This window comes from Equus caballus, chromosome X, assembly GCF_041296265.1.
Source record: "Equus caballus isolate H_3958 breed thoroughbred chromosome X, TB-T2T, whole genome shotgun sequence".
Lineage (NCBI taxonomy): Eukaryota > Metazoa > Chordata > Mammalia > Perissodactyla > Equidae > Equus > Equus caballus.
Genome location: NC_091715.1, coordinates 62,097,138 through 62,111,244, shown reverse-complemented (window position 1 = coordinate 62,111,244; position 14,107 = coordinate 62,097,138). Strand labels below are relative to the sequence as shown.

The following is a 14,107-nucleotide window of genomic DNA, read 5'->3' as shown; positions in this document are numbered from 1 at the left end:
ACACTGAATATAAATAGCCTAAATACTGCAATTAAAATACTGATTAGCCAAGAGAATTAAAAAGCATGACCCATCTATATGCTGTCTACAAGAATCTCACTTCAAATATAAAGATATAAGTATGTTGAAAATACAACAATGGAAGATATACCATGGAAACATTAAATAAAGGAAAGCAGCGGGACCGGCCCGGTGGCGCAGTGGTTAAGTTCGCACGTTCTGCTTCTCAGCTGCCCGGAGTTCACTGGTTCAGATCCTGGGTGTGGACATGGCACCGCTTGGCATGCCAGGCTGTGGTAGGCGTCCCACATATAAAGTAGAGGAAGATAGGCATGGATGTTAACTCAGGGCCAGGCTTCCTCAGCAAAAAGAGGAGGACTGGCAGTAGTTAGCTGAGGGCTAATCTTCCTCAAAAACAAAACAAAAAAAAAAACAAAAAAAAAAAGGAAAGCAGGAATGGATATATTAATATCAGATAAAGTAGACTTCAGAGCAAAGACAATTACTATGTACAGAGAGGTACATTACATAATGATGAAAGTGTCAATCCAAGAAGACATAGTAATCCTAAATGGGTATACACCAAACAACAGAACTGCAAAATACGTGAAGCAAATCTGATAGAACTGAAGGAAGAAATAGGCAAATCAACAATTACAGTTGTAATCTTTAACATGCCTCTATCATTTGATAGAACTAGACAGAAAATCATCAAGGGTATAGGACTCCACAATACCATCAACAACAGGATCTAATTAATATTTATAGAACATTCCACCCAAAAACAGGATACACATGCTTTTCAAGTGCCCATGGAACATATGCCAAGATAGACCCTATCCTGGGATACAAAATAATCCTCAACAAATTTAAAATAATGGAGATACAGAGTGTGTTCACTGACATTAATAAAATCAAACTAGAAATCAAGAAATCAAAAAAGAAAATACCAGGAAAAATCAACAAGCATTTGTACAGTAAATAACATATATCTAAAATATGCATGTTTCAAAGATGAAGTCTCAAGGAAAGTAAAAATACATTGAACATAGTGAGATTGAAAATATAATATATCAAAATTTGTGGGATGCTGCAAAAGCAGTGGTGAGAGGGAAATTTATAGCACTAAATGCTTAATTTAGAACAGAGGAAATGCCTTGAATTAATAGTCTAAGCTCCCACCTCAAGAAATTAGAAAAAGAAGAGTAAAATAAACCCAAGACAAGCAGAAAACGGGAAATAATACAAATATCAGAAATCAATGAAATTAAAAACAGAAAAACAGTAAAGAAATCAATGAAGTAGAAAGCTGATTATTTGAAAAAGAAATAAAATTGGAAAACCTCTAGCAACACTATCAAAGAAAGAAGAGAAGACACAAATTAATGACATCAGGAATGAAAGAGGATATTGCTACAGACTCCACAAACTTCAAAAGGATAGCAAGGGAACACTATGAATGACTTTACTTGTGTAAATTGGACAAATTATATGAAATTGACTGATTCTCAAAAAACAAACTACCACAACATACCCAACGTGAAATAGATAATTTGAATAAACCTTTAACTATTTAGGAAATTGAATTTGTAATTTAATAACTCTCAAAACCAAAATCTCCACTCCCATATGGTTTCACTGGAGAATTCTACCAAATAATCAAAAAAGAATTAACACTAATTCTTTTTTTTATTGAGATCATATTCACATATAACATTGTGTATTTTTCAGGTGTACGTTGTTATATTTCAGTTTCTGTGTAGACTGCGTCATGTTCACCACCAATCGTTTAGTTTTTATCCATCACCATACCTATGTGTCCCTTTATCACTGTCGCCCTCCCCCCACTCCTTCCTCCTTTGATAACCACTAGTCTGTTCTCCTTATCTATGTGTCTGTTTATCTCCCATATATTAGTGAAATCATACAGTATTTGTCTTTCTCTGTTTGAGTTATTTCGCTTAACACAATACCCTCAAGGTCCATCCATGTTGTTGCAAATGGTACAATGTTGTCTTTTTAATGGCTGAGTAGTATTCCATTGTATTTATATATACCACATCTTCTTTATGCACTCATCTGTTGATGGACACTTAGTTTGCTTCCACATCTTGGCTATTGTGAATAATGCTGTGATGAACATAGGGATGCATACATCTCTTTGAATTGTTGATTTCATGTTCTTTGGATAAATACCCAGTAGTGGGAGCTGGATCATGCAGTATTTCTATTTTTAAGATTTTGAGAAATCTCCATATTATTTTCCATGGTGGCTATATCGGTTTGCATTCCTACTAGCAGTGTGTGAGGGTTCCCTTTTCTCCACATCCTCTCCAACACTTGTTATTTCTTGTCTTTTAATGCCAATTCTTAACAATCTCTCCAGAAAGTAAAAGTAGAAACAGCACTTCCCACTTCATTTTATGAAGCCCTTAATACCCTGATACCAAATTCCAGGCAAAGACAATACAAGAAAACTAGAAACTAATATCCCTCATGAATATAGATGTAAACATTTTTATCAAATTATTAGCAAATAGAATTCAGCAATATATAAAAAAACTTATACCTCATGAGCAAGTGGGGTTTATTCCAGAGATGCAAGGCTGGTTTGTAATTCAAAAATCAATGAATCTTACTGATCATATTAACAGGCTAAAGAAGAAAAATATCACATGATCATGTCAAGTGATACAGATAAAGCATTTGACAAAATTCAATAAATATTTATGATAAAATCTCTTAGAAAACTAGGAATATGGGGGAATTTTCTCAGCTTGATAAAGTACATCTACAAAAACCCTGCAGCTATCTAACATTACACTTAATTGCAAAAGAATGAATGCTATCCCTGTAAGATCAGGAACAAGGCAATGATGTCCACTCTCAGTACTGCTAGTCAATATGGCACTAGAGGTTCTAGATAGGACAACTGAGTAAGCAAGTAAATAAAGGCATATAGATGGAAAGGGAAAAAATAAAACTGTCCTTGTTTGCAGATAACATAATTGTCTATGTAGGAAATCTCAATAAATTGAAAACAAAACAGAAAACTTCTAGATCTAATAAGAGTCAGCAAGGTTGCAGGATATAAGATTAACAGAAAAAATAGCAATAAGCATATAGAAACTACAATTAAAAATACAAAACAATTTATAATTACTCAAAAACATGAATACCTAAGTGTAACAAAGATTTAACAAAACATGTACAGGACTTTTATGCTGAAAACTACAAAATGCTAATGAAAGAAATCAAAGGAGATCTAAATAAATAAAGAGACATGCTGTATTCATGGTTTGGAAAACTCAGTATAGTAAAGATATCAATCCCCCCAAATTGACATAAAAATTTAATGAAATTCCCATCAAAATCCCAGAAAGATTTTTGGTAGATATAGACAAGATTATTCTATATGGCAAAATTTATATGGCAAGGCAAAAGAACAAGAATAGCTAAAAGAATTTTGAACTATAAAAATGAAGTGGGAGGAATCACTCTTCCCGATTTCAAAACTTATATAGCTACAGTAATCAAGACTGTGTGGTATTGACAAAGGGACAGACACATAGATAAGTGGAACAAAATTGAGAACCCAGTAATTGACCCACACGAGTATGAAATCCAGCTGATTTTTGTCAGAGGTACAAAAGTTATCCAATGAAGGAAGGACAGTCTTTACAACAAAGGCTGCTGGAGCAATTGGATATCCATAAGCAAAAAAATGACTCTCAGCCCAAACCTCACACTTTATGTGAAAATTAACTCAGAATGGATTGTAGGTATAAATGTAACTATAAAACTTTTAGAAAACTATGTAGGAGAAAATCTGCAGAACCCAGAGCTTGGCGAAGAGTCTTAGACATGACACCAAAGCATTATCCATAAAAGAAAAATTTGACAAATTGGAATTCATCAAAAACATTTTTAGATGTTCTGGTAAAGACCTGGTTAAGAGGATGAAAAGACAAGCTACTGACTGGGAGAAAATATTTGTAAACCAGATATCTGGCAAAGAACTCATATCTAGGATATATAAAGAACTCTCAAAACTCAACTGTGAGAGAAGAAATAATCCAGTTAGAAAATGGGCCAAAGACATGCACGGACAGTTCGTGGAAAAGGATATACAGATGACAAATAAAAAAATGTACTACATCACTAGCCATTAGGGAAATGCAAATTAAAATCACTTTGAGGTATACTACTTCTTAAAACACTTCAAGTAAAATGGCTGGCCAGGTGGAGGAACTGGTGGTGGGCTTGTGAAATGGTACAGCCTCTCTGGAAAACAGTTTGGCAGTTTATTGAAAAATTAAACGTGCAATTACCGTACAATCCAGCAATTGTAGTTTTGATCATTTATCCTAGAGAAATGAAAACTTATGGTCACATTAAAACTTGTACATGGATATTCCTAGCAGCTTTACTCATAATTGCTAAAAACTAGGATCAGCCCAGATGTCCTTCAGTGGACATTGTTTAGAATTTTCAGTGCACAGTGATAGTAAAGAGCAAACCAACTTTAGTTGGTTCTATTAATATTTTTTAATTCTCTACACACAATGTGCCCCCTTTTTGTCTGCATCCAGCGTGGACTGCTTCCACTGCCCTGCCCTTAGTATGCCACTGCTGAGAGGTGACAGTAGTACCATCAAAGACTGCAGTGACACTGCTGTCCCTCCACTAAGGCATGGGCCAGGCTCTTCCCAGAGAAACAAATAGAGGCTATTTCTGCAATCTATCTTCACAACTCTGTTTTCTTTCCCCAACCAGAAGTCTTGGCCCTTCTCTCCCTTAGTCAGGGTCTCTAGTCCTTGCTATTTCTTCCCAGAGTGGACAATTGAAAAGGCTCCAAAACACCTTTGATAGAGGCAGACATTGTGACTACCCTGGGTTTCCTACCCAAAGGACAAAGCTGCCATTTTGCTGGTGACAGCCCTCCTCCCCAGGGAGAGGAAATACCACTGGTTCTTTGAGAAAGGCTTTATGCCTTTGATTTTCCAATTCCAGGCAGCACTTGACTGTTAACCCACAAGGTGAAAAGCCTTTGGTTTATTTTGATTTAATGTGGGATTGCAGTGATTCCTGCCTGACAACATAGGGCTGTGTAAGTAGATTAGGCACAGAGGGAGAAGGGAGGATTAGATAAAAGGAATTCATTTAAACAGGGAAAGATGTACTATGCTGATTTCTATGAAGTATCAGTGAGAGACTTCTCACCTGATTTTATTTAGTAGTAGTTGATGACATCTTAATTGAATTGGTTACAAATTAGGAAGGCTTGGCCCAGCACTATAAAATATAAAAAAATTAATATTATGAAGTGGCTTACGCTAATGATTATTGTTATAACCTTAGTAACTGGTAACATACCTTGCCATTCATGCTAGTACATATACACACATCCATGTACACACAAGCACACACACACACCCTACTCACCGTAGGATCTTTATAACAAAGTTCAAACCATTGTGGTAAAGGAGATGACCTTTACCAGAAGTCAGAAGAGTTGGGCAGAGTGAGAAGGGAAGGGTACTATCATTTGTTGACTGCCCACCATGTGCCACATACTCATAACCTGCAAAGTAGGTGTCTTTTATTATTCCTGTGTTACTGATGAGGAAGCCAAGGCTGAGAGAAGTGAAGTGAGATAATCAGATTATGTCACTCTCCTGCTGCTTAAAATTCTATCATTTCCCCTTCCCATGAGGATAAAATTCCCACTTCATCACAATCTCCCAGCTGTATTCTGGCAACCTCCCTAGTTTCATCTCAGGCCCCCTCCCTCTTGCAATAGATGCTCCAGTCACACTGACCTTTGTTCAGTTCCTCTAATGTGCCATATTCTTTTCTGCTCCAGGGCCATTGCTCATGCTCTTCTCACTGCCTGAACTGCTCTCCTCTGTGTCTACTTGCACTCACTAGCTACCTCCTACTCATTCTCCAGGTCTTAACTTAGATGTCACTTCCTCAGGTTCTCAGGGAAGCTTCCTCTGACTCCCCCCTTGAATCTACAATGTTCCTCAGACTGTGTTAGATCCCTTTGTTGTACCCTTCCACTGCATTCTGCATCTCATCCCTACTACTCATCACATAGATTTGCAGGTAACAGTGTGTTAACGGTCTATTTTCCTCATTCGATGAAGGTTTCTGTCCACAGACTGTCCTGTTCTCTCTTCTGTCCTAGCACCTAGTAAGTGCCTGGCACATGATAGATGTTCTATAAATATTTGTTGAATAAATATATATTTAAACTCTCTATAATTGGTACATTTAGGTGCTCAATATAGTTAAACTATAAATATAGTTATTATTATTATTGTCTAAGGGCAAATAGCTAGTGAGAGGCAGAACCAGGATTTATACCCAGGTCTGAATCTAAAGCCCATGTTTCTTTCACAATATGGTTCTGCCTGCAGAAATGGGTTCTAGGCCCAGCATTGCCAAATACTGGCTATATGATTTAGGGTAAGACACTGTATCAGTTTTCCCATCTGTAAATTGGGGTATGCATAGGCAAAGTTCAAAGTGCTCTGCATGTAATCTAGAGGAGGAAAATAGAAGTGTATATAGGAGGGGCTCTAAATAGTTAATTAATTGACCAATACAAATCAGTATGATCCTTCTGCAAGATAGTCGAACAGGTATACCAGGAACTCTAGATGTGTTTATGCCCTTTAGCCTGGGTAACCCAACTCAGGCAGTGTGGAGTAATGGGTGGTGTTAGAGTGCCCTGGGTTTAAATCCTAACATCCCACTTAATAGCTCTGTAGTATTGGTGAAGTTACTACCCTGAACCTCAATTTCCTTCTTTACAAATGGGATAATAATACCTATCATTTTACCCTTTTCAAAGGTAAAAACAATGTAATAACATGAAAAAAAGTTTTTGAATATAGAAAGAAAAATTTTTCCCATCATCCTACCCATCTAACACAATTCTTTCTGTGGTTCTGTGCCATTGAGGGCCACAGGCAGGAGCCACAGGCAATGTTGATAAAGGAGAGAAAGACTGAAGACAGCAGCAGGCTGAGGTCAAGGTTGTGGAGAAAGAGCACCCATGGGATTGGCTGGGACAGAACAGAAAGCCAGCTACTGAAGCAGAAGAAAGGAGATGTCAAATCTGAGTAATGGATAATGGCTAGGCAGGACCTGAGAACCAGAGAGTACAGAGCCAGTGGGAAGATAATGTGCCCTAGAGGGGCCTGCTTCCAAAGTTTTGATGGCCCTTTCACTTAAGCAGGTTTCAAATGGTCTTAAAGATCCTTGAAACTGTACCCTTGCTGGTTGCTTTTCTTTAGGCACATGCACGTACATTTTGAAATTACAAAATATGTATACTTTTTCATTGAGTATCATATCCTTAACATTTTCCATGTCGTAAGTCTTCATAGTGATTCTTTTTAATGGCTGTCAAATATTCAAATTTTGCCCACAGCCCAGAAAACGCATTGCTGTGTATCAACTTTTTTTTGCTTCCTTGAATTATTTCCTTAGAATAAATTCCCAGGTGTAGGATTACTGAGCCAGAGCGTATGCAATTGGAATTTAAGCAGAAACAGGTTTTATTTTTCTAAGAAAAGAAATGAGCTGCCATTCTTTAACTTTCCCCTTCCTCTTCTGGAACTGATGAGTGGACCCTATAGAGCTATGCTATCCAATATGGGAGCCATTAACCACATGTGGCTGTTTAAAGTTCAAGTAACTAAAATTAAATTCAAAATTCAGTTCCTCAGTTGCACTAGCCACATTTCAAGTGCTCAGTAGCTACATGTCCCTAGTGGCTACTGTATTGTAAAGCATAAATATAGAATATTTCCATCATTGTAGAAAATTTATTGGACAGTGCTGCTCTGGAGTTTCTCAAGAGGTCACAGTTGGCATCTTGGGTGGGAGTTATCTGTGGTATGGGACTTCCCTGTGAATTGAGAGGCTGTTTAGCATCTCTGGCCCATGTCCACTAAATGCTAGTAGTGCTCTCCCTTAAATCATATAACAGCTGAAACCTGTCCCACATTTGCAAATGCCCCATAAGAGAACAAAATTATCCCCATTTGAGACCCACTGAGCTTTTATCATAGAAGAATCTCCTAACTTTTTTGAGATGGCTTCAGATTGGCTCTGCCTAGAGAGAGGAAAGCTTAGAAAGATGGTTTAGAAAGGTATCCCTAGCTCAGGGCCTAACTCTGTACCCCATTCCCATTTTCTTCCTTTCTCCTGCTGGTCTGTTTTCTGCTTTCTGGGAATTGCAGGAACAAGACCCTGCAGATGGAGAAGATCAAGGCCCGTTTGAAGGCTGAGTTTGAGGCTCTTGAGTCAGAAGAGAGGCACCTGAAGGAATACAAACAGGAAATGGACCTCTTGCTACAGGAGAAGATGGCCCACGTGGAGGAACTCCGACTGATCCATGCTGACATCAATGTGGTATGTGACTGGCTCCCTGAAGTCTTCCTCTGGGCCATTTGAGGAATAGGCAGTAGTGAGTGCTGTGACCTCTCCTTGAGATGTGGCTGTCACCAACTTGGGAAAGTAAGCATCAGGCTGTGGTGGAGTAGAAGAATCTAGAAGTTCTGCGATCCAGTCCTGGCTCTGTCATTGATTGACTATATATCACTGAACATCCCCCTTCTTCTCTCTTGGCCTCATTTTCCCTGTCTGTATTATGGGAGGGATTCAGTCACCTCTAAGGTCTCTTTCAGCTCTGATATGCTCTTATTCTAGGAGTCTTGGAGTTGAGAGCTAGCCTTGCAGAAAAGCAGAGCAGGCAGCTGCCTCTGAGGTCTACCTTAAAGGGTTCTAAAGCTTCCAACTAGGCCAAACAAATCATCCCTGCTGGCCTACCAAAGTGGGGCTCTGTCATTAGAGTCTCTTTTGGAGACTCTTCGAACATGGGGAATGAACTACCTGCTAAGTTGGTAAGCTTCCCACTTTTTGGAATTATGCAAGCAGAGTCTGAATTATCACCTGTCTGGGCTGCAGTATTGATGGTTCTTTCACCAGGAGAGAGGTTGGAGGTGCTGACCTGTAAGGTCCTTTCCAACCCTTAGAGCATATGACAATGAGACATAATTTTTTTTAAATTACATTTGAAGGAGTTAAGTTTCTATTATTGGAAAACTCATTTCTGTGGCAATACTTATTTCCTGATATTGCCAGGCTTGGGATCTTAAAGGAAATATAAATGCAATTTGGACAGTAGGTACTTGGGATTTTCTGTGGCACAAGATCATAGGGTTTTAGGATCTTATGAGGAGTTGGCAGTTCTGCTGCCAGCTAACCAAGGATACAGAGCCAATGAAATGAAGAAATTAGCCACAGAGGGGCTGAAAATCTAGGCCCGTGGATCTCAAACTTGAACATGCATCAGAGTCACATGGAGGGCCTGTTAAAACACAGGCTGTTGGACTCCACCCCAGAGTTTCTGATTCCGTATGTCTGGGGTAATGCCTGAGAATTTGCATTCCTAATGAGATCCCAGGAGATGCTGATGCTGCTGATCTGGTGACCACATTTTGAGAACCACTGATTTAGAAGAAAGGCTACTGGCCTAGGAGGCAGAAGCCCTGAGTCTTTATCTAGGCTTTGCCTGTAAGAAGTATTTCTCTGAGGAAGTTCCTTCTTTCTGAACCTCAATTCTATGATATGTAAAATCGTGGTGGGGTAGACTAAATGAACTCTAACATCCATTCCAGTTCTAAGATGCTATATTTGATTAATGTCTACCATTTATTGACCCTTTACTCTGTCTTAGCCTCTGTACCGAGAGCTTTATATGAATTCCATCATTGAACCTTCACCAAGATTATATGAGGTAGGCACTAGTATTGTCATTATCATACAGATGAAGAAACTGAGGCTTGACAAGAATCACACAGAATACATGGTGGATTGAAGACTTGACCATAGATTGTTCTGGCTCTGGAGCCTGTGTTATTATCCATTCAGCTGTAGAGCCTCACTGAGAATCTTTGGGTCTTTTCTGTGTCTACCTCACTCTATGTTCCAGATGGAAAATACCATCAAACAGTCTGAGAATGATCTAAACAAGCTGCTAGAATCTACCCGGCGGCTACATGATGAGTATAAACCACTGAAGGAACATGTGGATGCCCTGCGCATGACTTTGGGTCTGCAGAGGCTCCCTGACCTATGTGAAGAGGAAGAGAAGCTCTCCTTGGAGTAAGCTGCCAGCCCCTTGTCCCTGTTACATACATACCATACACACACACACACACACACACACACACACACACACATATATGCACAGGCTTATGTACACACATAAAACCTGGTCTGAAAGTCAGGGTACACAGTGTTAGCCCCAGGCCTGTCAGTGGCTAATCCACTGCATGACCTTGGGCAAGTCTCTGTGCTGGGCTGTTACACTAAAAGAAGGATAATTAGACTGGAATTACTAGATGGCTTTTAAAATTCTTTGAGCAATTTTGACAATACAAGACTATGTGTATGACTCTGTGTGTGTGTGTGTCTATGGCTTTTAAGAGGTCAATTCCCAAGTCAACGGCTAGAAGGAGTGTCCAGAAACCTTTGAAAACACAGAAGGCTGAGCTTTCATGGTCTCTAGGGGCTAGCCTGGAACTTCACCTTAAGACCCAGAGTTAAAGAACTAGGCTTGCCTTACAGAGAGACAGAGTTCAGTTCAGTAGAAGCAAGCATACTTCCTTAAGGTAAAGCAGTCTGCCTATGGAAGTGGTGAGCTTCTTCTTCCTAGAGGTATGTCAGCAGAGACCTGAAGACACTTAATAGGAATACTACAAAGGAACATGAGATGGAAGGTAGATGAATGTCCTTTGAGGACTTTGCTAGCCCTTGGATTTCTTGATTTTCTGGGTCTGTCAGAGCTAAGGAGCAGGAGGATTACCTTTCTGATCAGACAATGGGCCTGGTACCCAGGGAGAAGAACCTGTGCTGGGGAGGTTGCAAGAACTTTCTATAGTGAGCCACAGCCCAACCCCCTTGGTTCTGCGGCATGGAGTCCTTAAGATGGGCAAGGTTCTGCTTGCTTTCAGAATGATCCAGCTAATGTAATGTCTCTCATCTTCAAAGTTACTTTGAAAAGCAGAAAGCAGAATGGCAGACAGAGCCTCAGGAGCCCCCCATCCCTGAGTCCCTGGCCGCTGCAGCCGCTGCCGCCCAACAACTCCAAGTGGCTAGGAAGCAGGACACTCGGCAAACAGCCACCTTCAGGCAGCAACCCCCACCAATGAAGGTGAGTGAGCTGGGTAAGAGCTATGGAGGAAGCAAGGCATCCTCAAGAAGCCCCATAGAAGGCTAGGTCTGCAGCTTTGGCCTTACTTATTTGGGACCTTCCTAAAACAGCTTTTGCTTGGGACACAGAAGAAGGGATGGTGTGTGTGTGCTGTAGTGGACCTACTGTTTTTGTTACCTCACTTTCCCAGAGGGGTTAGAATGCAGGGAGATTGCCAGGCTCTGCCAACATATAATTGTCAAAAACTTCGAAACGTGACTCAAACAAATATAAGGTGAGCATATGTCATTAATGAGGGAGCTAGCAGGATTACAAAGCTGGTTCTAAAAGCATTTGAAGAACAGATGATTATATAGCCAGGAAAGGAGAGGAATAGTGAAATAAGTTTGCAAAGTTAAATACAGGAATGGTTAATATCCTACAGGGCAATAAAACTAACCTTTGTGATTATCTTTTCTTCGGAACAGAAATAATCTGCATCTCTACTGGGCAAAAACCATTTGCAGCTTATAAGCATAAATCACAGAGTCCGGGTCCTTATCAATGATAAATAGTCAAACAAAAGGACAGTTTTCTAGAGTAGGGGTCAGAAAACTAGAACCCACAGGCCAAGTCTGACCTGTTTCCTGTTTTCGTAAATAAAGTTTCATTGGCTCACTTCCATGCCTTTGTTTAGGTATTATCTACAGCTTCTTTCATGTAAAATAGAATTGACTTGTTGTCACTAAAATCATATGACCTGAAAAGTCTAAAATATTTACTATCTTGGCCTTTATAGAGAAAGTTTACTGATACCTGTCCTAGAGAAAGAAATAATCCTTGAGTGGGCCTGTTGGACTATCTTCTAGTATAATACTAAATGGATGTACAATTCTCACTTTGCCTTATTTTCAAGTTTTGGATATTTTTCCTCAATACCCCTATTTGATCCTCACTCCCTTATATCTTTTATGTCCCTTACATCCAGCACTGATCTCTCTACTTGGGTCTCTCTCACTTGTTACTGCTCCTTCCTGTTGGGAAATCACAATTGCTTTCTGGACCCCTGGGGATCAGAAGGCTGAATCATGCCCTAGAAGAATCTGACCACTAACTTTCTGTGTCCTGTGCCCCCCACCAGGCCTGCTTGTCATGTCATCAGCAGATTCACCGGAATGCACCTATATGCCCTCTGTGCAAAGCCAAGAGTCGGTCCCGAAACCCCAAAAAGCCGAAACGGAAGCAGGATGAATGAAGAGAGAGAGAACACATAGAGTTCTGCTGCTCATAACCCCTCCCCTTGGCCAGAGTAATTGATGTCCTGATGTGAAACAACCCTTCCCCACCTCTACCAAGTCTCCTATTTAATGTGATGGAAGCACAACCCCTGTCTCACTTTGCTCTTACTTCTTTTTCTTCTTGGGGTTTTTGATTTAGGAAGAGATGTGGTTCAGGTGCTATTGACAGTGTCTCTGATGATCCCTTCTCTCCCACCCACATTTCAACCCATGCCATTGTTTGGAACTGAGGGAAGGGCAGAAGGCACAGATGTGATTCTCTGTCTCCTGTGTCTGAGGGCTGGAGGAGGCCCATATCTTATTTCAGGTGCAGGCTCCAGTGTGCCCCCTCCCTGTACTTTTGCCTTAGGCTCTGAAGGGATAACAGTCTTCTTGCTGGACTTTCCAATAGGCTTGGTGCATGTATGTCCCCCAGCCACCTCTCACTCTTATCTCATCTTCAAGGCCAAGAGGTAGCTTAGACAAGCCCTCCTTTTCATATTCATTTTGGAGGCCTGGCTGTTTATTATTGAGTTCACACCCCTCCTCGCCAGTCTCCCATATATACTAAAGTTCTCAGGTACCAGGCTATTTGTCTGAGGGTCCTGAGATCTGTGGGCCTTTCCCCCATGACCCTAGTTTTAGCAAATCAGTAGTAGACGTTCTCCACAGCGAGATCAGGGACCCAAACCCACTCCTCAAGTCCTGCCTAACTCTGCTGCCTAAGTCATTGGGCTGAGGGCTCTACTGTAGGGGTACCTTAGGCTGAGAGGGTCCCCAGGCTTATATCTGCATTACCTTTTGTTCAAAACCATTACTCTGGCACTTACTCAGTGGGATATTTTAGGGGTCAGGGGAGTGAGTTGAGATTCAAGTGAGTGCCAATCCCTTTACACACGCAGGGACTTTCTCTCCATTCCCTCCCTCTCTTGGATCTCCCCTCTTCTATAAGGCAGCCTCAGCTCAGGTCATCTGCTTGGCCACCCCCTTTTCTGTAGATTGTGCAGGTGGCCTTCCCTCCCAAAAGAAAAGGCACCGCGCTCCCCAAGCCCTACAGCTCTCCCCTGCGCCAAAGCCAGATCTCTAGTCAAACCACGCTCAGACTTATGGGACAGGGATGGGGGTTTTTCAGCTGACTGAAAAAGTTTTTGCTTCAGGTCACAGCCCCTGGCTGTGGGGAGGGGGGCATATTTTTCCTTCCTTCCTTAATTGTAGTTTTAAGTTTCCACAGTGTCTGTGTGTTCATAATATAAAAAGTTCCTCTGCTCTTTGAAAGTAAGAGTGCTATGTCTGTACAAATCCTTTTAAATAAACATTTGTTCATTGGAGTAAATGCTGACTGAGTGCCTACGTATACCAGGTCATAGGAAAAATGTAATGTCTTTGCCCTTCTGGGTAGTTCTTCTTCACTTTTATTCACTCCACCCGACAAATTAGAAAACCAGGCATATTGCACCACAATAATATACCCTATTATAATAATAATTTCCATTTATTCAGTACCTACTTTGTGTCAGGTCTCTATGCAAGATGCTTTATATAAATGACTGTATTTGATTTTCAAAACAACCTTTCAAACTACTTATTCTTATTGCCATTTTTCAAAAAAGTAAAG

General features: G+C 40.4%; 1 protein-coding gene across 4 annotated transcripts in view; it reads left to right on the top strand.

Annotated features, from left to right (window-relative positions):
- The window catches only part of ZC4H2 (zinc finger C4H2-type containing), a 67,743-nt gene extending 53,918 nt beyond the window's left edge, over positions 1-13,825 (top strand). For 3 of the 4 annotated variants that reach the window (XM_023634354.2, XM_001504860.5, XM_023634353.2), the window contains 4 exons: positions 8,259-8,430; positions 10,013-10,185; positions 11,074-11,236; positions 12,357-13,825. In XM_023634354.2, the coding sequence (XP_023490122.1) occupies positions 8,275-8,430; positions 10,013-10,185; positions 11,074-11,236; positions 12,357-12,470 (606 nt within the window). In that variant the 5' untranslated portion in view covers positions 8,259-8,274 and the 3' untranslated portion in view covers positions 12,471-13,825. The remainder of the gene's footprint in view (positions 1-8,258; positions 8,431-10,012; positions 10,186-11,073; positions 11,237-12,356) is intronic. The other variant, XM_005614228.4, reaches the window with a different exon arrangement.
- Positions 13,826-14,107: the final 282 nt, after the last annotated feature.